Below are 27103 nucleotides of genomic sequence, written 5' to 3'. Positions count from 1 at the left end.
CAGAGACCAGGGAAGAAGGTCAGATAAACACAGAATCAGATTATTCAAAATATGATTGAACTTCATCCCTAAATAAATATCCAAAAATGTTATATTAAAGGTGATGACTTGGAAAGAAAATTTAAAAAGTTCATTAGACGAATAACATTAAAAAATTTAATTCAATTGAAAAAACCTGTGAAATAAAATCAGCAGAAATTCACAAAATAAATTATGAAACACTTTTTTTCTTCTGCATGTTAATAAAAGAATGCATTGATTATCTGCTTTTTCTCTATTTTTTTTTTCAATTACTTTCACTCATATAAATGACCGAGTAACAACAACAACAGTGGCAGTAGAAGTGATAATAGTAATTATAACAATTAATTAATTAATAATAATTAACAATATTAATGAGAATAATATAATGATGATGACATCCCGTCCCTAGAAAAATCATCCAATTTGTACAGTACTTAATAATATAAAAAATAAAAAATCCAGAAAAAATAATAATTTTGTCCAGGAAAGGATCTCACCTCCGTCGCCTCCACAGCGGGGGCAGCATTCCCCCGGGGGGGTGAAGGGTGCGCTGCCCTGGGGGCAGCTGAGGGGGGGGCAGGTCCTGGCAGCGCAGGACACACTCCCGCCGGAGCACACACACCTGGTGCAGGGTGGGGAGGAGGTGGCGGAGGAAGATGAAGAGGAGGAGGAGGAGGAGGGGCTCCATTCACTGCCATCCTGTAAAGCACACGTTAAATATTGCTTAGTGCTAAATGCTATCAATTTACCTCTGATTTTTTTTCTTTTTGTTTGTTTTTTACTAACTGTGATGAAAATTGTCTTGTAAAATGTTCCGAATTTAAAAAAATATTTTTCCATTCTCCATTACCATCAAATTTTTAAAACATCAATTTGTTTTTTCTTGTTATTGTTCTCAATCTTGTTATTGTCTCTTTATTCTCTCAGTTTCTAAAATGCTTCAAGCAAACTTCAAGAAACTTAGAGATTTTTTTGAATGTATTTTTATCTTTTTTTTTGTTTTTTGTAGGGGAATAATAATACAATCACAAATATGATTAAATGATTTAAAGTCATACAAATGGGTACTTTCACATATTTGTTCCTATTCATCAGACAAAAAGACTGTTGTAAAAAAAACGACAGGCTCACCACATAAATCCAGTAAAGTCTTGCAAATGTGACGAAAAAAATCCGCAATCTGCGCACGCTAATCCGATAATAATCCAACGTTCTTTACATTTTCCCCATGCGATCAGCTCAAAATTGTTTTTAAAGACAGCCAAGTCTGACTGACGGCCTGTTTCCCGCGGCGGTGCCAGCGGCAGAGAGGCCTTTCCTTGGCGTTGCGTCACCACGGCGATGCCAGAGCCCAGCAGTGGCTCACAAAGACCCCCCCCCTCCCCGCAACCCCCCGCTGGCATGGCCCGATCGATAGGATTATTTATAGTTGCAGAGTGAAGAGGAAAGTAAGGCGGCGGCAACTCGGCGGGCAGTGACTCACTCACTTCCTGTGTCCAATGAATCACTGCATCCACCCGCCCAGCCACCTGCTTCACATCCATTCTGTCCAGGATGTCAGGGATAACTAGGTAACCAGGATAAGCAGGTAACAGGGATGTCCAGGATAGCCAGATAAAAAGAATATCCAGGATAACCAGGTAATCAGGATGTCCAGCATAGCAAGGTAACAGGGTAAGCAGGTAACCAGGTCACAAGGTTGTCCAGAATAAACCAGGTAACCAGGTAACAAGAATAACTAGGTAACAAGTATGTCCAGAATAACCAGGTAACTCGTATGACCAGGAAACCAGGATAGCCCGGTAACCAGGATAAGCAGGTAACAAGGATATAAAGGTTATCCAGGTAACAAGGATAACAGAGATCGCATGAATAAACAGGTAGCCAGAATAACTAGGTAAGTAGAATAGCAAGGATTGACAGGTAACCAGGTAAGCCCGTTAACCAGGGTACCCAAGTAACAAAGATATTCAGGATAACCAGGTAACCAGGATGTTCAGCACAGAAAGGTAACAGGATAACTAGGTAACAAGGATATCCAGGCAACCAGGTAACAAGGACATCCAGCATAACCAGGTAACCTGGCTAACGAGGAAAACCAGGTAACCGGGATGTCCAAGATATTCAGGATCTCCAGGTTGCCCAGGATGGTGGGATGACCAGTATGACCATGAGGACCGGGATGTTCAAGATCTCAAAGATAACCAGGACAAACCAGGTGACCAATTTAACCAGGTAACTAGGAGGACCTCCATAGTCCCTTCATGATCTTCGCAGATGATGCATTGGTCCTGTTATGCAGATGTCACCAAAGCACTCCAGGGGTCACCACAGCATCTACCCCTCAATCAGCACCTCAACATCACTTCTGACCAGACCTCCTGCAGGTCGGAGGAGGTACAGCACCAAAACAATGGGGTTCTGACCAGACAACCTCCGTGGGAACGCCCAGGGGGCGGAGTTTGAGTCACATGACCTAAGGATCACCTCCTTAGGAGGAAGAGGAAAGAGGAGGAAGAAGAGGAAAACTCACCGCGTAGACCAGTCCTTCGTACTGGCAGGACGACTGAGACGTAGAAACACACTGAGGACAACAGTGATTGGCTGGAATTCTCAGCCTTTCCCCCTGAGGAGCGCGCACACACACACACACACACACACACACACACACACAAACACACAAACACACACACACACGGTCATTAAACAAAATAAATTTGATGTGTTTTACATCCATTCACCCATCCGTCTTCCCTCGCCACATGGTCCAGCTTTTCTGGAGGGACCCCAAAGCATTCCCGTGTTTTGCAATAAACAAATTGTAAATATTTTCAGTGTTATTCATCAGAGAAAAAAAATTGAATTTGAAAAGAATTGAACTTAATACCTGCACACTAAAATAAAATGAAATAAAATAAAATAAAATAAAGGTGGTACATGTTTAATTACCTCTGTGTTGTTCATGTAATGACTGGAGATGGGTTTTTTTATTTCATATGATTTTATTTCTGTTATTATTATTATTAACGGCACCTGGCTGGTCGGACCATCCCTCATTCCCACACACTCCACCCCCACCCGCAGACAGCCTGCGGCTTAAATCACAGGGAAGGAGACGGGTGTGGATTGATGGCAGCGGGAGGAACGTCGAGTGAATCCCGATGAGGCCCAAGCTCGTCACAACATTTGGACGGCTCAGGAGTGAAATTCAATTAAATGAAAAATTATGACGCCGTTTATTTATTTTATTTCTCCATTCATTTTAATCTGATTTTAACTGTCAGCAACCCCCACCCCATACTTCAAGGTGAATCCAGGACGGGATTAAAGCTTCACCTGGGACAGATTACAGGGATTAAAATCAACTAAATGAAATTAAAAACATAAATTTTCATGACATAGTTATTTTTATTGTTGTTATTATTATTATTGTTATAAGTCTATGACTGCTGACTCGTCTAGATCAGAAGAAGAATGATAATTAAAAGTAATACAAATATTAGTTTTCATTGTGAGTTGTAATGGAAGTATTGTTTCTCTTAAATGTGAAATATACACATCTAAAATATCATCAGCATCATCAAAATATTTAGATGCTGGTCTCCATTGGTGTGCAACCAGTAATTAGCAGTCTGAAATAAAATAAAATAAAATAAAATTAAATTAAATAAAATCTAAAATGACAAAAATACATAGTAATACTAGTATACAAGCTGGTATGAAGTGACAAAGTGTAAAATAATTACAAAAGGAAATCTAATAAAAATGAAAACGTGACTAAGATTAGCTACGGAATGAAATGAAAAAAATACGTGAAAATCAATATGAATTAATTAAAAAATACAAATTAAATTAAATTAAATTAAATTAAATGTGTCTCACCCTCTGGGCATCACAGCGGGGGTTGGGGCAGCTGATTGCCCGACAGAAGGGGGCGTCATCATGGCAGACACACTCCGTGCAGGCCTGGGGTCGCCATGTGGCGTTGTTCTACAGGAACACACAAACACACACATTTTATGAACAGAGTCAACACCCTGTCACACTCCGATCTCTACCTGAACACAGGAGGGAAATGAAAAATACCAACTCCCTTCAACATCTTGTGTAATCTTGATGCCCGATCATGAGCTCATCACACGAGCCGCAGCGTCCCATGTTGCAATGAGGAACTCGGGGAAAAATGACTTTCAGTTTTTAAAACGTCCCTGAAGCATTTTGTAATAAAATACTTCATTCAGACTTTTTTTTTAAACATTCATTTTGTTGAATTTGCTTTATAAATAATAAATTTGAAGTTTATTTTGATTTGATTTGTTTATTTGAAGTCATCTTCCATTTTACATAAATATTTTTTTCCATTTCAATGAAGTTATATTTGCTCATTGATATATTTCTTTCTATTTTTATATTTGCTTGATGATTTTTGCAACAAAAATATCTCAATTAAATCATTTTTGCAATTTAATAAAAAATAATTTTCCAAAACCCCTTCAAGAATACTGCATGCTACATGTTAGCATGGCTGCCAATGCGTTTCACATTGGGCTGCCGCCCCCAATGACCTCGCCTATATCGAGGACACAAAACAATATCCCAACAGGAAGTCATCCACAAGGGCCTGCATATCAACGCTAGATATTTTTTGACATGTGTGTGTTTATATTTGTCATACCCGATTATTTGACCCGTAGCAAGCGCACTGGGAATATTAATAAGTCTCATGCACTCAGTTAAGGTTGGCTGCATTGTAAAATTAGCAGGCTGTGGGGGGGTCAGATCCTTATCAGGTCCCCCCTCCCCTTCCCCTGCGCTCTCACCAGCTAAATGAGGCTGACCTCCAAAAGCACAGGGGGAATGAACCACACACACACACACACACACACACACACACCTCCTGCTCAGTGCAGCAGCCACTGCCCTTCACCCGCCACCCCCACAATGGGAACTCGTACCTGAGACTGGCTGATTAAACGTCAAAAGGAGTCCAGGGCTCATTTAATCCCACCCCGGCCTCCCTCACCCCAGATGGGAGCTGCTCCGCCAAGCGGGCACTTTGCTCTCATAAAAATAGTTCAAGGAACTTTGCAACAGGACATACGGGGGGCGGGGGGTGGGGGCGGGGTCAGTAAGAAAAAATCAAAAAGTCAAAAATAAAGATGTCAAAGTTGGGAAAAGTCTAACAAATCTGAATTAGGATAGGTCAATCTGAGGCTACCTGAGGTCATCTGTCCTCACCTGAGGACGACTGCGGTCACCTAAGGTCACCTGTTGCAATGAAAGGTTGCCTGGGGTCACCTGAAGTCACTAATTATTGTCTGAGGTCACCTGAGGACAACTGTTGTCACCTAAGGTCACTTATGATCACCCACTGTAACCCAAGGTCACCTGATGTCACCTGTCCTCACCTGAGGACAATGGTATTCACCTAAAGTCACCTCAAGTCAACTGTGGTCACCTGGTGCCCCCTTAGGTCACCCGTCCTTACCTGACGATAGCTGTGGTCACCTGGCAACAACTGTTGTAACATAAGGTCACCCATCATCACCTGAGGTCACCTGTAGTCACCCATAGTAACCTAAGGTCACCTGAGATTACCTGAGGTCACCTGTTGTCACTTTGGGTCACCTGACATCACTTATTATCACCTGTCATCACCTGAGGACAACTGCTGTCACCTAAGGTCACTTATGAGCACCCATTGTAACCCAAGGTCACCTGAGGTCACCTGTCCTCACCTGAGGACAATGGTGTTCACCTAAAGTCACCTCAAGTCAACTGTGGTCACCTGGTGCCTCCCGAGGTCACATGGTACCTCCTGAGGTCACCCGTCGTTACCTGAGGATAGCTGTGGTCGCCTGACTACAACTATTGTAACATAAGGTCACCTGTCATCACCTGTGGTCACTTATTATCACCTGTGGTCACCTGACATCACCTGAGGTCACCTCAAATAAGATGTGGTCACCTGAGGTCACCTGTCTTTACCCATAGTAACCTAAGGTCACCTGAGATTACCTGAGGTCACCTGTTGTCACTTTGGGTCCCCTGACATCACTTATTATCACCTGAGGTCACCTGTCTTCACTTGAAGGCAACTGTGGTCACCTGAGGTAGCCTGTATTTACCTGTAGTAACCTAAGGTCACCTTAGATCACCCGCGGTCACCTGTGGTGATGGTCAAGAAGGACATTTCTGGATCTCAAAGATAAAATCTATTGGATTGCTGTGGGAATACGACTGAAAAAAAAATCAATTCATCAACAAACATCTGAACATTAGCTCCTCATCTGGACCAATCATCCTGCTCACCGGAGCCAATGAAGAGGCGGGGCTTAATTGGGACCATGTCGCTTATCAATCAATGGTTGGCTGTCAATCATACAAAGACCTCCAACCATTCCTCCTCTTACTAACACCTTCAGACAATGAAATGTTGTAATCACCCACCATATGTTGTCATTACACAAGAAATGCAGTAATTACCCCAAAAATGTAGTAACTACCTGGGAAATGTTCTAATAACACAAAAATACAGTAATTGCACAAGAAATATTGTAATTACACAGGAGAGTTGGTAATTACAGAATAATGGTAGTAATTACACATGGTATGGATAATTACTCAGATCTTGTGATTTTGCATGACATGTAGTAATTAGTCAAGAAATGTAGTAACTACACAAGAAATGTAATCATTACAGAAGTAATGTAGTAATTACCTGAGAAATGTAGTAATTACACAAGAAATGCAGTAATTACAGCAGAAAAGTAGTAATTACAAAAGCGATGTAGTAATTACCCAAGAGAAGTAGTAAGTACACAAGAAATGCTGTAATTACATCGGAAACATTGTAATTACACAAGAAAAGTAGTAATAACCCAACAAATGTAGTAATTACCCAAGAAAAGAAGTAGTTACACAGTGTGATGGCGGCCCAAGGCTGGACTTCAGCCATAATATTTGGAGAAGTGATTGTGGGTTCTGGAGCAGCAGGAGGTCCAGACGTTGTGGACCTCAAACATCTGGTGGGTTCCAAAGACACTCCAGGCCTTCACGCTCCGCCTGCCGCCGTCTGTCCGAGCCGCCGCTCCTGACCCATTTCCAGCGCTCACCAACGGAGGACGTTCTCCAAGTTGCTCCTCAGAGCTGCGCATCCAGACCTCCGTTCTCTTCGGACAAGGAGGTCTTGATGGAGAAGGATGGGAGAACGTCCAGAGGAGATGGAGACCACAACAAGCGGTGGCGGAGGGAAAGACAATGTCCGGTGGGTAAGAAGAGGAGAGCGACCAGGGATTAAGGAGAAGACAAGATCCCGTGGAGATGAAATTAGAACCTCCAGTGATGGAGGAGACAATAAGAACTGGTGGACAAGAGGAACGTCCAACAGGGAATAAGATAACAAACGTCCAGCGGTGAAGGCAAAGACAACCGTGAACCTTCCAAAACTAAACGTTTCTCAACCTCCTGACAACAATCCGAATCTGGACCTCTTGTGAATGTTCTCAACCTTTCATGGACATTCTCAAGAGAAATGCTTCTACACTTCCTGTGAACGTTTTCAAGCCACCTGAGAACAATCTGAACGTCTTGTGAAGATTCCCAACCTTTTTTGAATGTCGCCACCCTCCTGTGAACGTTTATAACCGTCTTGTGCTTTTACCTTTCTGAACATTCCCTACCAACGATGAATGTTTCTCATCCTCCTATGAACGTTCTCAACTTCCTGCATACATTTTTGAATCTCCCGCGAATGTTCTTAATCTTTTTAGAACTGCCCCGGACTTCTGTGTACGTTCTCAACTTCCATTCAACATTTTTAACCCTCTCGTGAACGTTCTCAAACACTTGTGAACATCTGAACCTCTTGTGACCGTTCCCTACCTCCTATCAACGCTCTCAACTTTCTGCGTACATTTTTAAACCCATTGTCAACCTTTTTTGAACATCCCTAATAAACGTCCTATGAACGTTCACCCTCCTGTGAACATTTTCAAACATTCATAAACGGTCCAAACCTCCGAAGAATAATCTGAACCTTGAATGATTTAACCTTTCTGAACGCTCACTACCTCCTATGAACGTTTCTCATCCTCCATCCTCCCGACCGCGGGTGAACGTCCTCCCTTGTCGTTGGAAGCGCTGTAATCTGGCCGCTCCTGCAGCTGTAATCTGAGATTAGGATTCAACCCCCCTCCTCCGTTCGTCTGACGAGCTACGATAATGATTTCACGTGGATTCCCCGCTGCATAATTTAAGCACTTGTTTGACAAACTATCTAATCTGTTTTCCCGCGGCGTGCTGCACGCTCGCCGCTCCCCCCCCTCCCCCTCCCCTTCCCGCCCTTCTCGCCGCGGCAACAGCCGCTTTTCAGCCCAAACACAACACGGCCTCAATAATTGATCATCGAGGCGGCGCCCCGTGTTCGTTTCTACACCCTGGATGTTCTGTTCTGCCGGCAGCAGCTGCAGCGGTGGGTCCGGAGGCCGCCGCCTCAATAATGCACGCGGGCCACTCGTGCACACTCTCGCTCCCAGGATGCAACGCTACGCCGGTAAAAATAGCTCCTTCCATTTGGCGCCCCTGGGGGGGGTTCGAGGTCAACTTTAAGGCTGGTAGTGGGACACCGCAGGCGGGGAGGAGGGGGGGGTGGTACAAAACCATCGGGATGCGGCGGCCCGGCCCTTCCATCCGGGATGAATGAACGGGAAAAAAAAATTATATGGGAAATTTTGTTATTACACAGTAATTGCATTTGAAAAGTGGTAACAGCGCATGAAATAGAGCAAATGAGCGTGAGACGGTCATTGTCAAATTGTATGAAGCAATCTAAATAATAAATTAATCTTATAATAGTAAATATTGAAATTTGCTACAAATTTGAGGGAAAACATTTGAAAAAAAAAATCAACAAATATGTCAGCTAAAAATTATGGGATATAAAAAAAGGGCAAAACCTCATTTTTCTGAGCTACAAAAATTACGATTTATTTTTACATTTTTTATATTTATATTATTCCGAAAAATACAAATAAATTTCAAATAAATTAAAATATTCATTCAAATACATATGTGGGTGTGTGTGTATATATATGTATTGAAATCTATATATACTACTTTTTTAAGCAGACAGAAGTAATGAGGAAAAACTGAAATTTGACAGGAAATTAAAATGTAAAATTTCCTTAAATTTAGAAAAATATAAAAAAAAATGTAAAAAGAAATCAAGCTAAGGCAAAGCAAAAATTATAAAAAAAAATGCTGAGAAAAAGGAAAGATGAATAGCATTTAGACTTTGGGTTAGACTATAATATTACTATGAAAAATAAATTAGTTAAATAAATACAGTATTTGAATAAATATTTGTTGGAATATCTGATGGAATCGAACAGCTTTACGCTTTACCCGTACATTTAATTTGAAAATACCTTGAAATCCGAACAAGAATTCCAAATTTTGTAAGAAAGTAGGGGCCATGTTCTCTGACGCCAGCCAGGGCGGTCTGGTCTAAGCTCAGGCGGGTTCTAAATCGGCTCCCCGGCTCGGAGGAATGCGGAGGCGCCAGTTTAAAAATTAACTTGCCATCCTGGACGCCGGCGAGCTGTAACCCGACATTCTCCGAGAACGCAGAACGAGAAGGAGGAGGAAGAGGAGGTGCGGTGGACAGATAATGTTTCCCAACCCAAAAAGGTCGGAGATCACAGGATGTGCTGTTAGCGGGTGGACTGACTCAAGTACATTTTTTTTTCCTGTTAGGAAAAACAAAATTTAGAATCCCTGAGAATTTAAATAAATCCGGCGGCTTATTACTAGTTTATTACACTGTGTAATTACTGTATTACAACATTTACCTGGACGCCACAGGTAAATGACCCTGAGTGTTTGGATTCCATTAAATCAGGAGCTACACTCAGTTGACAGCCCTCTTATACTAGTGTGTGTGTTAATGCAACCCCCACACACACACACACACAAACACACACACACACAGGTGTGTACATTCACACACAAACAATTCAGATGTGAAGGTGACGCTCCGGCGGTGAATACCTGAGTGGCTGAGAGTTCACGCCGTCTTACCTCACAGCTTTTTGAGAGGAGAGTGTGTTTCACCGGGGGTCCAGTGAGAGTGTGTGTGTGTGCGCGCACGTGCCTGTGTGTGTGTGTGTTCAAGTGCTACGTGCCTCGAGAAGACAAAGCCACACCAAAAGTACCAGATTCAGCCCGAGTCTGAGCCGCTGAGCACAAAACCCAATTATAGAGCAGAGACGAGCCAGATTGGATTATTTATACACACACGCACACACACACACACACACACACACACACACACACACACACACACACACACACACGCACACGCACACGCACGTACACTCTCGCACGCACACACTCGCTCAGACATCTTACACAAACACACACATGGGGGCGACACACTTTAGCCCATTTAGCTTCTTTAGCTGAGGCCTTGCTCCACTTATACTAATCACAACACTGATAGAGTCCCTGAGAGCAGCAGGGTGTGTGTGTGTGTGTGTGCATGTGTGTGTGTGGGTAAACACACACATGGATGCACAGGGGCAGTTGTTGTGGTGTGAGAAGTGAAATGAGTGAAATGTATGGTAATGTGCTAATGCTGAGTGTATGTAGTTAATCCTCTTACATGGGGTGGGGGGGTCGGGGGTCGGGGGTCGGGGGGGATCCTGCCCTCACTTTCATCCAGTCCATGTAAGTGGAGCTTGTCTCAATTCCCCAGATCCCCCCTTTAACCACCCCATCCATCTCCAAGACTTCCAAAACGAACCGCCAATATAAGCTCGAACGTCCATCGGCGGCCATCTTTGAACGGGTGTCATCTTGCGTTTTTAAGTATTTGGAAAATATTGTTGTTTTTAGTTTTTTTTCAGGTGAAGCTACATGAATTCAATTTTGTTGAATACTGGAGTTTTATAAAAAAAAAAAAAAACAGAAAACGCTGTGTTTTCAAACCAGCTGAGAGAAAATGGTTGAGATGCCGAGAAGTTTGGATTTTTAATGTTTTTAAATGTGGAATTCAATGTCAAAAAGAAGCGCATTTTAGTTTCACCGTTAAAAAATCTTTCATTTTGAAAAAAAAAAAACAGACGTTGAAACAGCAAACACCATCTAACGCTGACGGTCGGGTTTGTCGATAAGTGATTGAACCACGGTGTCGCCGTGGTGACAATCAAATCAAAATCAAACATTAAAAAAACAAACTGGTTTGGCAGCCAAACGCTTAAACAGAAGGAAACGTGTGGAAATGAAACATGGCGGCGACGGCAGGGAGGGGTGGCCTCGCAGGTGAAACCCTTATCTTTAGGAATCAGGTACAAACACTGGGGTTTCTTTGATCTCCTTTGTTCTCTATAGTTTAAATCAAGGACCCTTTGACCCCTTTTGATCTGCTGATCCATTCATCCATTGCTGTTTTGACATCAAACGTGAGATAAATCATATTTAAATTTCACTGGATTACTTTAAAGCAGAGATTAGGACTGGGATTACGGTGGTTTACAGTACATTGGATTAGAAGCGGGCAACTAGAAAAATTTATAAAAATTAAATGAGATTTCTTTTTTGAGATTAAAACTAAAAACAGGTATAGATTACAATATTTATTTTTCAGATTATTATTCCAGAAACCAATGTTAATATCGATTCAGATTCAGATTATTCAGATTACGTTGAATTTAAAAGTTAACGGGGATTACATTTCGGACCAGTGGGATGAGACATAATTTAGATTAAAAGTGGGTTTATATTTGATTTCTGGAAATTAGATTTGAATGAATGGGATTATGATAAACTTTGGATTGAGAGTAATAAAGCAAAGATTACACCCAGATTGCTCATATATTTCATGCAACAGTTAAAAATTTAAAGAAGACAAGTTTTATATTTGCTTCAAATTGTAAAATTTAGAGTAGGTACCAACTGTTTAAGATTAGGTTCCAATAAGGCTTAGATTAAAATGGAGATCAGACTAAAAGTAGGCTCATATTTACATTACATGGAGACAGATTATTTTAGACTACATTACACAATTGAGATTACTTCAGATTACTTCAGATCACAAGCCTCCACGCTGGAGGCAGGAAGTGTCCATAGGAACAGAAACTTTTCTCTCACATTGGACTGCGAGCTAACGGTTATACTCCAGTAACTTGTGCAAGCAAAGCTTCCGTAGCAATGGATTCAACAAAAAGGTTCGGTGGTTACTCAGGTCAAGTGGGAAGAAGTTTGAGTTGTAAGAGGTTTCGAGTCCACTCAAAATAATATTTTGAGTACAAAAATGTGTTTTGAATTATCAGTTCACGGCGACAGCAGTGGATGATGCAGTGGAAGAACGCTGTTAGGGATGCTCACGGACCATCGTTGGTGTGTTGGTGGGGCGCGGGGGCGTGACAAAACCGGGCCCCAGAGTTACCGATGATTGATGGGTGAACTTCCGGCATTTCAGGCCCCGGAGAAAAACCCGGAGTTCGATAAGCCACGGCGCTAAAGGTCGGTGATTCGATCGACGCCCGGGAGAGCAATTTACAGCCGTCACCTGTCAGCGAAGCAGCATCGGGCCGGGGAGGGGGAAGCAGGAAGCAGCAGGGGCGGCACAGCCAATCAGCTCCAGGTACATGCCCTAGTAGGCAGCCAAGAGGGAGGTCACTTCCTGGCTACGAGTGAGGTCACTTCCTGGCTACGAGTGAGGTCACTTCCTGGCTACGAGTGAGGTCACTTCCTTGTTCTGGACTGAGGTCACGTCCTTGCTCTGAATAAAGTCACTTCCTCATTCTTAGTGAGGCCCCTCCCTCACTTGGACTGATGTCACTTCCTTGCTCCGGAGTGAGGTCACTTCCAGCTTCTGAAAGTGATGAAGAATATTTTTTGGAAATACTTTTCTTTGTCCTTTTTGTTTTTCAACGAAAATTTTTTAGGTATTTCCTTCCATTTAGTGTTCTTTTTTTTTTCAAATATATACTGTATATATAAATATACTGCATCAGTCTAGCTGTGTTCTACTGTACTCAGGTGTATAAATGCATCCAGACATCCCTCAATACAGACCGACACACTAGACAGGCAGCACTTTACACTTTGGTCCCAGTAAAATATTAATTTTATAGATAAACCCTTAACTTTCCTCATAATACCTAATTGAATACTAACTACTATGGGAATTATGAATTTGTTTACCAGCTGAATTTTCCTTCTCTGTTTCAAAAATGCTCAATTAAAATAAATCGATTTTCTGTTTTTGTGCTTTTTTCATCCTCATCCCTGCATTTGATGAGTGGTAATGTCTTTTTTTTTCCTGAAAAATGTCAGTTCTTTTTAATTATCATTTTAATAGAAATCAAATACTTTAATTTGACATAGTACTTCTATTTCTCCTGAGTCTTAGCTGTGAAATCGTCTGAACTTCGAAGCCACATGAGTCGCGCTTTCCGCAGAGGGAACGGACACTTGGCGCGCCGCCCTCACGATGTCTTGAACAGGAAGTCCCGCCACAAGAGACCGAAGGACGACCAGCCACTATTAATCTTTAACCGCAGCTTGAAATGTCAGCCAATTCAGGAGATTGTCTTCCTCCCGCCGGAGGAGACAACGCACGTGAATGACCTTCAAATCCGTATGAAGTCACCCAGCAAGATTAGCAAGAGAGGCTAAAAACAATTAGCAAAGACTTCATTAAAAGAAAAAGGATCTTGTCATAGATGAATTCAAATTCTGGGGGGTAAAAAAAAAAATCAGAAAAGAAATTAAGAGATGACTGTAGAAAAAACAAATAAAATAATAATAATGTACTTTGTTTCCTGCTAATTTTCAGATCACTCAAAATTAAAAAGAAATTTGAAAAACGAACAAAATAAGGAAACGATGTAGAAATGATTTGCTAAAAAATGGCATCTGCAGGAAGTGAGCCCTGAATGGTGGCGACCTCACCGTGACAGCATGGTATTTTTTCACATCCCAGGAGCAGCAGCTGCGGCCCGACATCCGGAAGGAAACCGCCATCTATTTTGATTCCAGAGTCACCAGATATCAGGACCCGTTCATGCGATCCCTGTCTGTATAATGGGACGGTGACGGGATCAAAACCAAGACGATGGGACAGGAGGATCCTGCAGCCCAGGAAATCCCCAGAGACAAGTTTGGAGGAATTCCCTTAAAATCAGCCAGAATTTCCTTAGAATCAGTAGAAATTCCCTCATAATCAAGAAAAATCCCTGGAAACCAACAGAGAAAATTCCCTCAAGGTCAACAGATATTCACTGAAAATCAGCCAATTATTCCTTAGAATCAGTGAAAGTTCCCTCAGGGTCAACAAATACTAACTTAGAATTAAGAAATATTTCCTTAAAATCTGCCGGAAATCCCTCAAACTTTAGACGAATATCCAGAAAAATCTGTAAAAAATCCCCTTAAATTTCCTTGTAGGGTTGGGGGGGGGGGCAGCATGATTGACAGCTGTGTTGGACATAGACAGTGATGAACAGGTGTGATTGAGAGAAGTTATTGATAAAGTCTTTGACAGTGATTGGCAGAGGAGATTGACAAATTTGATTGACAGGTGTTATAGACAGATGTGATTGACGGCGCAGTGATTGACAGCTGTGATTGACAGTTGTGATCGACAGGCGTGATGGACAGTGATTGACAGATGAGACCGACAGATATGATTGACAGATGAGATCGACAGATATGATTGACAGGTGTGATGGACAGATGTAATCGAGTGTTTGACAGGTGTGATGGACAGTGATTGACAGGTGAGAAGGACAGATATGATTGACAGGTGAGACTTGTTGTTAATTGGCATGGTGATTGACAGGTAAGGCGAGCCGACAGTGAATGTCAATTGAAGTGGCGGCGGGAAAACTGAAATCTGAACATCCCTAAATAAACCCCCTCCTGCCCCCGATTCCCCGTCTCCGTCCTTTGGTCCGTCCATCAGACGAGACCGACCCCCAGACAGCCGAGCTCTGCGACATCGCTCCCGATTGGTGGAAAGTCATGTGACCCGCATGCCAGGCATGCCATGATGGCGGCGAGACGCCAGCCGTCGAAACCGACCCCGTCTCAGGGGAGGCGGCGCGTCCGTCAGCCCCGAATTAAAAATCCGGCAATCAGCGAACCCACAGCAGTGTGTGGGTATCACACACACACACACACACACAGATGCTATCAACTCATGTCATCGAGGAAACGTGACTGTGTTTACTTTGGAAAAAAGTATGAATTCATGAGTGGGCGGGCGAAGGGGCGACGGGGGTTCTTTCAACTTGTTGTGAGGAATATTCTGGGGGCCTTCAGATGAACCGCCGAAAAGTGCATCAAACCCGGTCGTCTGGCGGGACCGGCGGGATGAAACTGGAAGCAGGAAGCGCCGCTTTCAACTTCCTCCAGGCGCCGAGCAAAACGCGGCATTAATTAACAGGCAGAATGCCAGCAGAAAGGGGGGGATTTTTTTTCACATTTTAATTTATTTTTAATTTTACTGTAAATTTTGACTTTTTGCCTGTTTATTCAAATTCATTCATTTTCCTAATTACTTAGCCTGTGGTAACAATTATAATAATAATAATAACAACACTAAAAACTCCTTTTATCTATATTGTTACTGGTTTCATGCTGATTTCCAGGAAATTGTTTTAAGGTGTTTTTTCCTGTGTAAAATAATATATAAAAAAGGATTTTAAAAAAAGGCAAACATCTCTTTTATAAATTTATAAATATATATATCTATATCTATATATAGATATATATATCAGCACATAGAACAATAGAAGGGGATGTGCTGAATCTCCAGGCTTGTACTGACATTATGGTAATTTATGGGTTATTTTTGATTTTTGAGGGAATTTATTCCTTTTGGGGCTTAAATTCTTAATTGTCTTTATTTTTATTTCATTTTATTTTAGAGAATTTCATGACGTATTTTTTGGTGATTGCTGGTTCAGATTCAGCTGTTTCATATATATATGGGAAAGATGCATATATATATATATGGGAAAGATATATACAGTATATATACATATATGTAATTTTTGAAAATTTTCTTGCTTGTTTTTCACAGCAAAGATCAGATTACTATGATATGAAGTTTTTCATGTCTCCGGCTCAGTTTACTTTCTGGATCATTTCCTGACAGTAAACTGAGCCGGAGACACTTTTTTGCCAGTAAGTTATATTTTTGACTGAATTTCAAGTATTTTGTTGAGACTCATCATTTCTTGTAAATCTAAAAAATACCTTCAGCCAAGATTTCTATAACTCGCATTTTTCACCATTTTTATAAGAATTATTTATCTGTTTTCTGTCAATTTAGAGGATTTTTTTAAGTTTTCAAGTTGACTCACTGCTTCTGAAGTACTTCCACAGTCTCATCGCCTCATTGGTACCTGACATCATTGCACAAACGCGCAAACACACACAGGCACTCACACACACCTGCTCCCTCCTGTGTTTTCACATCACTGAGTGGCCCATCATTGCGCCCGTCTGTTTACGGTAATTACACAAATATCTTGCGGTAACAGGATGAAACGCGGCAGAACATCAGCTGACCTTCGCCCTCCTTTTGATCCAATGCAGACACACACAATGGTGATTGTGTGTGTGTTTGAGTGTGTGTTGTCGGCATGGGGAGGATAAGCTATAATCCCTGATGGAAAGAAGTGTGGTGAGGCAGAAGGAGGAGGCGCAACTTTCACCTCTATCCGTCCTCCTCGCAGATACTGTCCAGTTTTACCTTTTGCTCCTTGTTCTTTATCATTTCAACCTAAAATTTCTTTCTTACATTGATTCGCTTTTATCCTCCACTTTGGGTCATAAGGGGCAGGAGCCTATCACAGCTGGCATTTGACGGGGGCGGGGCTCACCCTGGGCCAATCACAGGGCCTCATACAGAGACAGACAAGCGTTCACCCTCTCATCCACACAACATATACAGACATACAACCATTCGCACAACATATAGAGACTAAAATTCACGCTCTCAATCACAGGTCATGTAGAGACAAACATTGATGCTCTCATGAACAAGTTGTATAGAAAAACAACTATTCACCCTTTCATTTACACGTCACATAGAACCATAACTTCATGCTCTCGTTCACATATCTTATAGACATGCAAAAATTCACCCTTTTATTCACATATATTAATGGACAAGCATACACTTATTCAATCACACAACAGAGGCAGTTCACCTTCTCATTCACACAACATTGAGAAAAAATTCACTTTCATTCACACTCAATATAGATACGTAAATTCACCCTCTCATTCACACATCGTGTACACAAATGATTCACTAACTCATTCAAACATCCCTTAGAGTCGTACAAAAATTCACCCTCACTCACATGTGATATAGAGCCATACATTCATGCTTTCATTCACACGCTATCTAGACCATATGTGGCAAACTCAAGTGGAATTATCTTTGGATAGTATCTCATTACTATTAGAGCTGATATGTTACAAGCATACAAGTCCCGCACCACACTAGGAGTGCTGTGGCAGATCACTTGAGTGCCGACAAGCGTAAGCCCCACCCGCTCATCAGCTGGCCTTGCTGAGTCACCTGCGTACATACTGCGACATTTTTATCCATGGAGTGGACTCAGATCTATGCGTAACAGAGGAACTTTTGGGGTTCAGGTCAATACATGGCACAACTACGGGAAAAGATATCTTTGAAGCCGTATGCGGATACGTAGATGAAATGGGCCTACCATGGGATAAACTTGCGGCGCTGACAACATATGGAGCGTACGTGATGTGGACAGGTTCCGGGAGAAATGTGCCAGGAATTATTCAGGAAAAGCTGCTTTTTCACAGCCCATTCTCATCCCAGTGCGTCAACGGCCTGACAAATGTTGAAGGCTTCCTCTCGCATCGCATACCGACGCATTAGGAACCTTTTTCTCATCATTTTTCAATGGGCCTGGAGGGTGACGTCTACATGAACACATGTATTTCTGTCTAAATTTAAATAAAAAAAGAGGACTTAGTATTTTATAACATTTTTTCCCGAATTTCTTTATACATCTTTTCCAGATTTTTATTACTTTTTAATTTTTAAATAAAATTATTGATACATTTATTTCTGATCGAAGTTGTTTTATTCTAATTTATCATAAAATTTAGACATTTTCTGCTTTCTTTTTGGTGAATTTGATCCTGATGTTTATGTTTATTTTCTGCATATTTTTTTAATTCATATTATTATTATTGACAACGTTTCAAGCTTTTTTCTCTGACAGTTATGTCATTCACATTTTTTTATAGTTTCGCCAGTTTCTAAGAGAACTGTCGGCAAAGTGTAAAGTCTTTTCCTTTTAAGTTTAATATTATTTCTACATCTAGGACTGGTCGCCAGTCAATCGCAGGGCCACATATGTAGACAAACAACCATTAATGTGTTGCTTATAGAGCCATATGAAGTAAATGCAACAGATTTTTCTTGCTTTTAATGTTGTTTTAATTATTTTCTTACTAACACAAGGCATGTTGGATTTTTCTTTAAAGAAATTCCTTTTTGGCTGTGGAAACTTTTTTTTATTAGAAATTACCCTAGAAATGCCGCAGATAGACGCATAGGAAATTATTGCAACTGATTTTTATTTCATTTAATGTTTAATGTTTTAAAAGGCAGTTGTTTAAAACCTTTTTTAGTTTCAGGGGCAATATGTTCAAAAAGTTAATTTCGATAAGTTTTTTGATAAACATTATACCCCTCGAGCCCTCAGCTTCAAATTTTGTAAAAAAATTCATGTCATACAAAGAAACAGACACACGAAGAACACAGGAAGCCCCCTGATGTAGATATACACCCTGATATATATATATGTGTTTGTGTGTGTGTGTGTGTGTGTGTGTGTGTGTGTGTGTGTGTGTGTGTGTGTGTGTGTGTGTATTAATGGATTAAGCTTATATATTAAGCTGGTCCTGCCACTGGGGCACTATTTCAAATGATATATATGTATACATATATATTTATGTATTTAAATATATGCATATATATCATTTTGACAGCTCAAATATATATATTATATGGATTATTATGATTATTATTATGATCATTTATAATAAATATAAGAAATATATAATGTATTATACATATATGATACAACATGTTTTATCATGTGTGATGTCAATTTTTACTTTATTTTTTATTTATTTTATTATATTTTATTTTACTTCATTTTATTTTTCTTTTCTATTTAAAACTGCATTCCCTATATTGTTTGTATAAGCAGTGTATGTATACAGTACTATGTACTGTGTGTGTGTGTGGGTGTGTGTGTTTAGCTAACTAGCTAACAGTCCAAACAGCCTAGGGCGTCGACATCATTTCTGCACTCACAAGAAAAAATCCCTCCCACTGATGGCTCTGTCAGTGTGAGTGATGCACACACACACACACACACACACACGCACACACACACGCACACACACACGCACACACACACGCACACACACACGCACACACACACGCACACACACACGCACACACACACGCCTTGTTTGGGGACGTTGGGGAGGTGATTGAGAAGAGGAGGAACTGTAAAGTCGGACCGAGCGGCAGCCGAAGGAGGCGATCCCTCCTCATCCTCGCCTCCTCGCCTCCTCACCTCCACCCACATACTGAGCGGCGCCGTCTTGGCGCGGCCCTTCTTCCCTCGCTCAATCCTGATTTCTAGACACTTTTCCTGTTTGATTATTCCTTTTTTTCCCCCCATGCATTATTTTGATGCGGCGTCGTAATTCTAAATCACTTCCCGTGCCAATTTGTATTCCATTAATTCAGCATCACTTCTTCAGGTCATTCCGTCGTGTTATTACTTATTCCATCTTTCCGCGCTCGACCGACGTATCGGCCCTCCAACCCCATCCTCCCTCCTCCTCAGCCGTCACGTTTCCAAATAAAATCTAGGAACTATTCAAAGTTCACATTTCCATAGTATAAGTTTCTGGGTTGGATGTCGGGGATTAAATCCAGGTTCTCCACTCTGACGGGAACATGTTGGGACAAATCTGACCCCCGCCTCCCCCAGTGTGCGCGCAGACACACACACACACACACGCACGCACACACACACACACACACTCACACAGACACCGGCAGCACCTGTGTCAGGCCTGACCTCCAGCGATGGCAGCGACAGGACGAGTGTGTTTGCAGGCGTAAAACAACAACAAAGAAAATTCCTCATGTCCGTCAACACAAGTTCAATGTGTGTTTGTGTGTGTGCGTGTGTGTGTGTGTGATAGTGTGTGAGAGAGTGTGTGGCCGGCAGGCAGACAAACGAGCCGTGTTTGTGGGGGGGTGTTTGGTTGCTTTGGCAGCAGAAACAATGAACCACCATGGTGGTCGATACCGTCCCTTTGTCACGGAATCACACGCCATCTTTTTCAGCAATGACACCCCCACCACACACACACACACACACACACACACACACACACACACACACACACACACACACACACACACACACACACACACACACACACTCAGCGCAACATCTCCCTAATCTCTGTCGGCCAATAGATTCTTACACTTTTCCCCCAATTTCTTTGTTCATTTCCAGATTTTGCCTTTTTAATTTTTATACTAAAATGATTGATACTTTGTTCGAGTAGATTTCTTCCTGATCGATAGGTTTTTATAATTTATCATAAATTTCTTTTTGATGAAACTGTTCCTGAAGGATCGTTTTTATTGACAACTTTTCAAGCTTTTTCTCTAAAAGTTATGTCATTCACATTTTTTATATTTTCGCCAGTTTCTCAAGTGACTGTCGGAAAAGTGTAAAGTTATTTCCTGCTAAGTTTAACATTATCTTCATATCTTCTTTATTTCAAAGTAATTTCTTCCTACTTTAAGGTAAATTGCTCCTTATTTAAAAGCCAATTCTTACTAATTTTAAAGTAATTTCTTCCTTTTTTTAAGGTAAATTGCTCCTTATTTAAAAGCCAATTCTTACTAATCTTAAGGTGATTTCTTCCTAATCTGAGGTAAATTGCTCCTTATTTTATGTCCATGTCCTTGTTATTTCAAATCAATTTATTTTAACTTTATTCTAAGTAATTTCCTCTCAGTTAAAGTTATTTTTCCTACTTATATTAAGGCAATTTCTTCCTCATTTAACTGATCACTGTTTTCCTCATTTTAAGCCCATTTCCTCAGCAGAAGGAACACCGATCGATCAGCGATCCCGGTTCCCGGAGGAGCGGCGTTCACCGTGGCGACCGAGGAGCGGGCGGTGCCCCGCGCAGCTTCTGTTACTAACGGCAACGGGCTGTAAACAAGAAGCAAGGACTCGTAAGGGACTCCTGGATTTACGTCTGGATGGCCGAGGCCGCGGTCCGGTGGAAAGAACAGAGTTGATTCAGGATGTCATCAGAGGAGGAGGAGGAGGGGGAAAGTTTTTTCCTCATTTTTGGGTTCACTGTTGCTAATTTGGGTGCAATTATTTCATTTCGGAAGTTATTTTTCTTTGGAAAGACACGCTGGATGAAGTTAAAGAACTTTGAGAGAAGCCAGGTCAGACCGTCCTCCCCCTCTGAAACCTCTTTTAACCCGACTTTTCCTCGAGTTTAATTCGCCACGACCTCATCTCGACGCCGCCGTCAGACTCCGGGACCCTCCGGTCCTTCAGCCGGAGGGTTCATGCAGTGGCGTGCACTTACTCAAGAAAAAACAAGGGCCATTTCAGAGAGGAAACAATCTGTTTTTTTTTTCTAAAAGTCCCAGTTTCTGTTTTATCGCCGCCGACAAGATCGCTTTGCTGTCAAATCGTCTCGTTTCATTTTTCATTCACGGAAACTCGTCTTCTTCCTGACGCTCAGCAAACGGTTTGGTTAAACTGTCGTTTTTCTCTCACTTTTCATGTCGCAACCGTAGAAAACTAAGTTTTTCTGGGCCGAAAAAAAAAAAACGTCACAGAATGTGCAAAACGTAACACATACAAAAAAATCTGAACGCTATCTTACTAAGACACTTATAGTTTTATCACTGCTTACTAAGACACTTTATAGTTTCACTGAGACACTTTATAGTTTATAGTTTATTTTTATTTCTAATTCTGCCTTTCTTTTATTATTTATTACTGTTATATTTTCTGTAACTCTGGCACTGCAATTTCCTTCGGGATTAATAAAGTTGTTCTTATTCTTATTCTTATTCTTATGTCAATGTAAAGTGACCGTTTTTCTCTTTACTTTTGTTTGATGAAGGTTTAATAAAGTAACATGTATTTACCGTATTTTTTGGACTATAAGTCACAGTTTTTTTCATTGTTTGGCCGGGGGTGCGACTTATACTATTGAGCTCTCTTGCTCTGATGTGTGTGTGTGTCTGTGTCTGTGTCTGTGTGTGTGTCTTTAACATATCAGCAGTTATCTCACACGCACACACACACACACACACACACACACACACACACGCGCCAACCAACCAAAATTAAGCGGGGGCGGGTCATGGCAGGGGTGCGTTGTGAAAAAAAGATGCTACCTGCTACTTCTGTACCTATGAAAATGGATCATTTCAACATTTGCGGTAACTTATAAAAACAACTGAGAAGGGCTGAACAAAAATGGCACCGAAAAGAAAATCATATTATGCAGGTTACAAGCCGGAAGTAGTGAAATATGCAGCCGAAAATGGCAATGGAGCAGCAGAAAGAAAGTTTGAAGTTAGTGAGAAACTTGTAAGGGACTGGTGAAAAGCAGAGGTTACTCTTAATGAAATGAAGGAAACTAAAAAAGCTAATCGCGGGCTAAAAGCTAGCTGGCCACGGCTAGAGGAACGAGTTCACACTCGGGTGCTTGAACAACGTGCTGCCGGGAGAGGCTTGTCAACAGGACAGTTGCGTCTTCACACCCAGGTGGTTGCCAAGGGACTTTGCGGGAGAACCTTCCTGGTGTTACCGCTTCATGCAACGCAATCGTCTCTCTATCAGAGCGAGGACGCCATCCTGTCGGGATCCAAAAAGGCTGGAATAATTGAAACTGCAAGTGACGATGACACTGACGTAAGCGACGTACTGGTAGAAGAGGAAGTGAGCGACGCATTGTCTACCTTCGGAGTTGTTTGAGTTGTTCAGAAGTGACACCAAAGAAGAAGATTTCGTTGGATTTAGTGATTAAGAGTGACACAGATTGTTTGTTTGTAGCATGTGCTATATGCTATCGTTATTTGAATGACTCTTACCGTAATATGTTACGTTAACATAGCCTACCAGGCACGTTCTCAGTTCATTGTTTATGCGTCATATAGGCTATACTTGTTCAGCCTGTTGTTCTCTATTCTATTTTTTATTTTAAATTGCCTTTCAAGATGAAATGTCTATTCTTGGTGTTGGATTTTATCAAATAAATTTCCCCAAAAAATGCGACTTACACCCCAGTGCGACTTACATGTTTTTTTTGTTCTTTATTATGCATTTTTGTCTGGAGCGACATATAATCAGAGAAATACGGTATTATAGTATGTTCTCATTCACGCTATACTGACTTTTTCTACCCCCTTGCTATCAGACTTGCCTTTTGTGCTTTTTAATTATTCTATTCTTCATTTAATTCAACCCTTGTTCAGGCCTCTTTACTCTTGTCTTAAATATTCTGACTCAATATCGGTTAAAAGAGTGACGTGTTGCCATGGTAATATAATTTCCAATAGGTAAGCTAGTTGATTCACCCCTATTCCCTTCACAGGAAAAATTTTAATTCCTGATTGCTTGAGTGGATGCCCAGCTTGGCTGTTAAGAGGCTGTGACATTCGCGGGCAAAATTGGTGTCATTTAGGTTTTTAATTATTTTTTTGTTTTTGTTTTAATTCCCAGGTGTCTCTTTCATTGGTACTTTGTAATTTGTAAATTTTTATCTCAAATTTATGCATTACTTTTTGACATTATTTTAATATGTTTTATATTTTTGAGTTTTTTTTCCATAATACTTTCAAGAATTTCCAGGAAATTATTTAGTGCACTAGTGTTAGATATGGAAAATTTTTGACTGTTTTTCTTTATCAAAGTGCTTATTTATGCTAGTTTTCCAGTATTACTATATTATCCTGTGAAGCAGGTGTGGCTGTCTCCATGGAAACGGTTACAGTCGCCCATCAGGCCACCATCCAAATAACACAAGTTTCTCACAAATATATGTGAAATTATTTTTCCCTGGTCGCTCACATTTTTAGCTAATTGCTTCCTACTTTTGAGATCATTTGGAATTAAGTGTGTTTTTTGGCTAATCTTAAATCGTTCTGGATTTCCGAGGGGGGGTTTCCAGCCATGCCTTCGGCTAGATCTCCGACGGGAAACTTTCCCCGGCGTCTGAACCGTGAGGAGGAAGCCCCCACACTGACAAACACCGCCATGAATAAGTGATATTCTCCCCACGCCGTTTTCCCCCATCTCTTGCTGACTCAGCGCACGCCGCCGCCACTCGTCAGGATCCAACGCCCCGAGGAAAAACTCCCACACCAATCAGGACGAAACCACATTTCCCTTTTTTTTTTTCTTCCACCAAAGATCCAGAAACTGACACTAAGGCAGAAATTAAGCAGAAATTAAGGGAAGGAAATGAGTCGGGAAGTGATTTCGCATGTTTGTTTGTTTGTTTGTTTGCATTACAGGGCGTTTTTCCGGCGGAGCTGAAACACCTGAGGGATCGTTTGAAATCCATAAAAAGATATTAATCGAGAAAAAAAGGTGGAAATATAGTTATTCAGCCGCAGTTTCCTGGCATACGGTATATTTCCCCAAAATGGTAGGTGATTTTGTTGTAGCTTCAGGGGAAACGTCGCCCGAAGGCTTTCTCGTTCATTTCTAAAACATTTCCTGGGCGTTTTAAAAGGGGACGTACTTTCCTGAGGATTCTGGATTTCATTTTTTTCGTTTTAGTTTTATATTCTAGTTTTCTCTCCCCTTCCCACCAATGGGCAGCAGGCTAGAGCATCTGTTAGCGATTTCGCTTCACAGCGAGAAGGTTCTCCCCGGTTCCATTCGGACTCAAGACAACCCTGTGAGGAATCTTCACGTTCTCCCCGTCTGCTTAGGTTCCCTCCAGGTTCCTTTTAATTACGGTCTTTCTCACCAACTTGCAAGTAACAAGCGCCGGTTGGCAACCATCTTGTCGGACCCCCTTTCCCATCTTTTCAAAGTCCACTAATGTACGGGTAGCTTCACAGGGACACAGGGTCACAGCTGAAAACATGGTGTACAATTTACAACACCTAGAAGACACTGGAGTTGGTCGTGGACCTCATAAACACTCACACCTCCCACTCCTTAACAACTCAGCAGTACAAGTAGTGGACTCTGGACTAAGACTCCGGTGGACAGTTGAAGTTTCCGGGCAGCGCCATCACCAGCGACCCGAAACGAGGGACCCACTCCTCAAGGGTCATCAAGCGGCAAGATGTACATCCGCAAGATGTACATCCCCCCCAAAGTTGGTACCCAAGTCGACAAGGCCACCATCCAGTGTCCTCACCTCCTCCATCACTGCGTGGTACCCTGTATGATGGTCCATCAGGCAGCGGGCTAGGAGGTGAGGGGGAACCGTCATACCCTGCTCACTACCTGTTCACAATTTTACCATCAAGACCGGAACTACCAGAACAACCATCACCCTCCTCAACAAATCCTAGTAGTCCTCCATCCCCAACAACACTTGTCCTTCTCATTGTCAACTTCAATTGTATGCTTATCAAAATCTTCTCATTTAGCAACTTGACTTGAATTTCTCCACTAAAGATGTTTCGCCAATAATCCGAGAGGCTTTTTCAACTCAACTCAACTGAAGAAGCCCCCGGATGAGGGGTGAAATGTCTTCCGGTGGAGAAATTCAAGTCCAGTTGCCACGACAAGAAGATTTTGACAAGAATTCGCCATGACCTGGACAACCTGGAGAATCTCCACAGACTTAAATTGTATATATTTTCAAAGCACAGCCTGCGTTGTATTTTGTTTTGTTAGGCTAACGTGGGTCGGGGAACAAACGTGACAGATGAATGAGTGAATGCCTGCATGTCTCTATTTGTGGTTACGGCTTGGATCTGCGCTACTGTCCCACACGCCCCGCAACTGCAGGATAAGCGGTATAGATAATGAATGCATTACCACTCATTTTCATAAAATTTACCATTCTTCATAACTATTTACAGCTTTCACTTCTAGTTCATGATAGATTATTGAGTTACTTCCTGATTAGAATCCCCCAATCTGGCTGATTGTCAAGCAACCGCCATCGCGCCTATTTTTTTTTTTTTTTTTTTACATTACATTACAGTCATTTGGCAGACGCTTTTATCCAAAGCGACTTTTTATTTCACTTTACTTTGAATGAATGTGTGATAAACCCTCCCAGGATCCCACGGCTGCTGGAGGCCCTGATGCAGCAGGTTAATGATGGGGGCGCCGTGTTTACACTCCCCCGGTGGTCGGCGGCAGCGGCGAGGCTCCGGGCTCTCGGACGCTTTCTAAAGACAAGATAAGGGGAAGCCCGTGTCGCTGGAGAGGAAAAAGGGGAGGATGGGAGGTGGAGAAGATGGGGGGAGAGGGGGAAAGAGGGGTAATTGCCTGCTATTATTGTCCCTGCAGGCTCATCTATGGCTGCCCCCCCCCGGGACCAGAATAGAAGCAGACAGTTTGGAAACTTCGGCTATAAAAAAAAAGAAAGGGGTAAGCGGAGGGGGGGTTATCTACAGGATGGGTTAGTGACTGGTGAATGGACGGGGGTTATGGAGGGGTTAGGATTCATCAGACCCCCTGAAACTGTGATTTATTCATTTTTTTTTATTCAATTTGAATCCCAAACTGGTTCAAATTACATTTTTGGAAAATGAGTTGAATGCCTTCCCCACGACCCCATAGACACCCTCCTGCCTGTGGTATCGTGATATTAAAGTCCTCACCCCCGTCACACACACACACACACACAGCGGGATTCTCCGAGAAGGACGGCCAAGTCAGCGGAAGCCGTCGCCGCAGCAACGAGGAAGGACAAATGTGGGAAGCTTCAGCTGAGGGCATCATGCCAGGAG

General features: G+C 41.9%; 1 protein-coding gene across 1 annotated transcript in view; it reads right to left on the bottom strand.

Annotated features, from left to right (window-relative positions):
• The window catches only part of fras1 (Fraser extracellular matrix complex subunit 1), a 161748-nt gene that overhangs the window by 116315 nt on the left and 18330 nt on the right, over nucleotides 1-27103 (bottom strand). The window contains exons 3-5 of the mRNA XM_086169440.1: nucleotides 3907-4014; nucleotides 2558-2650; nucleotides 522-723 (exon numbers count right to left, since the gene is read on the bottom strand). Of these exons, the coding sequence (XP_086025566.1) occupies nucleotides 522-723; nucleotides 2558-2650; nucleotides 3907-4014 (403 nt within the window). The remainder of the gene's footprint in view (nucleotides 1-521; nucleotides 724-2557; nucleotides 2651-3906; nucleotides 4015-27103) is intronic.

The sequence above is a fragment of the Fistularia commersonii genome, chromosome 22, assembly GCF_037954325.1.
Source record: "Fistularia commersonii isolate RoL2024-O1a breed Wild chromosome 22, RoL_Fcom_v1.0, whole genome shotgun sequence".
Taxonomy (NCBI): domain Eukaryota; kingdom Metazoa; phylum Chordata; class Actinopteri; order Syngnathiformes; family Fistulariidae; genus Fistularia; species Fistularia commersonii.
The sequence above is the reverse complement of the archived record's forward strand: the minus strand, read 5'-3'. Positions and strand labels throughout refer to the sequence as shown.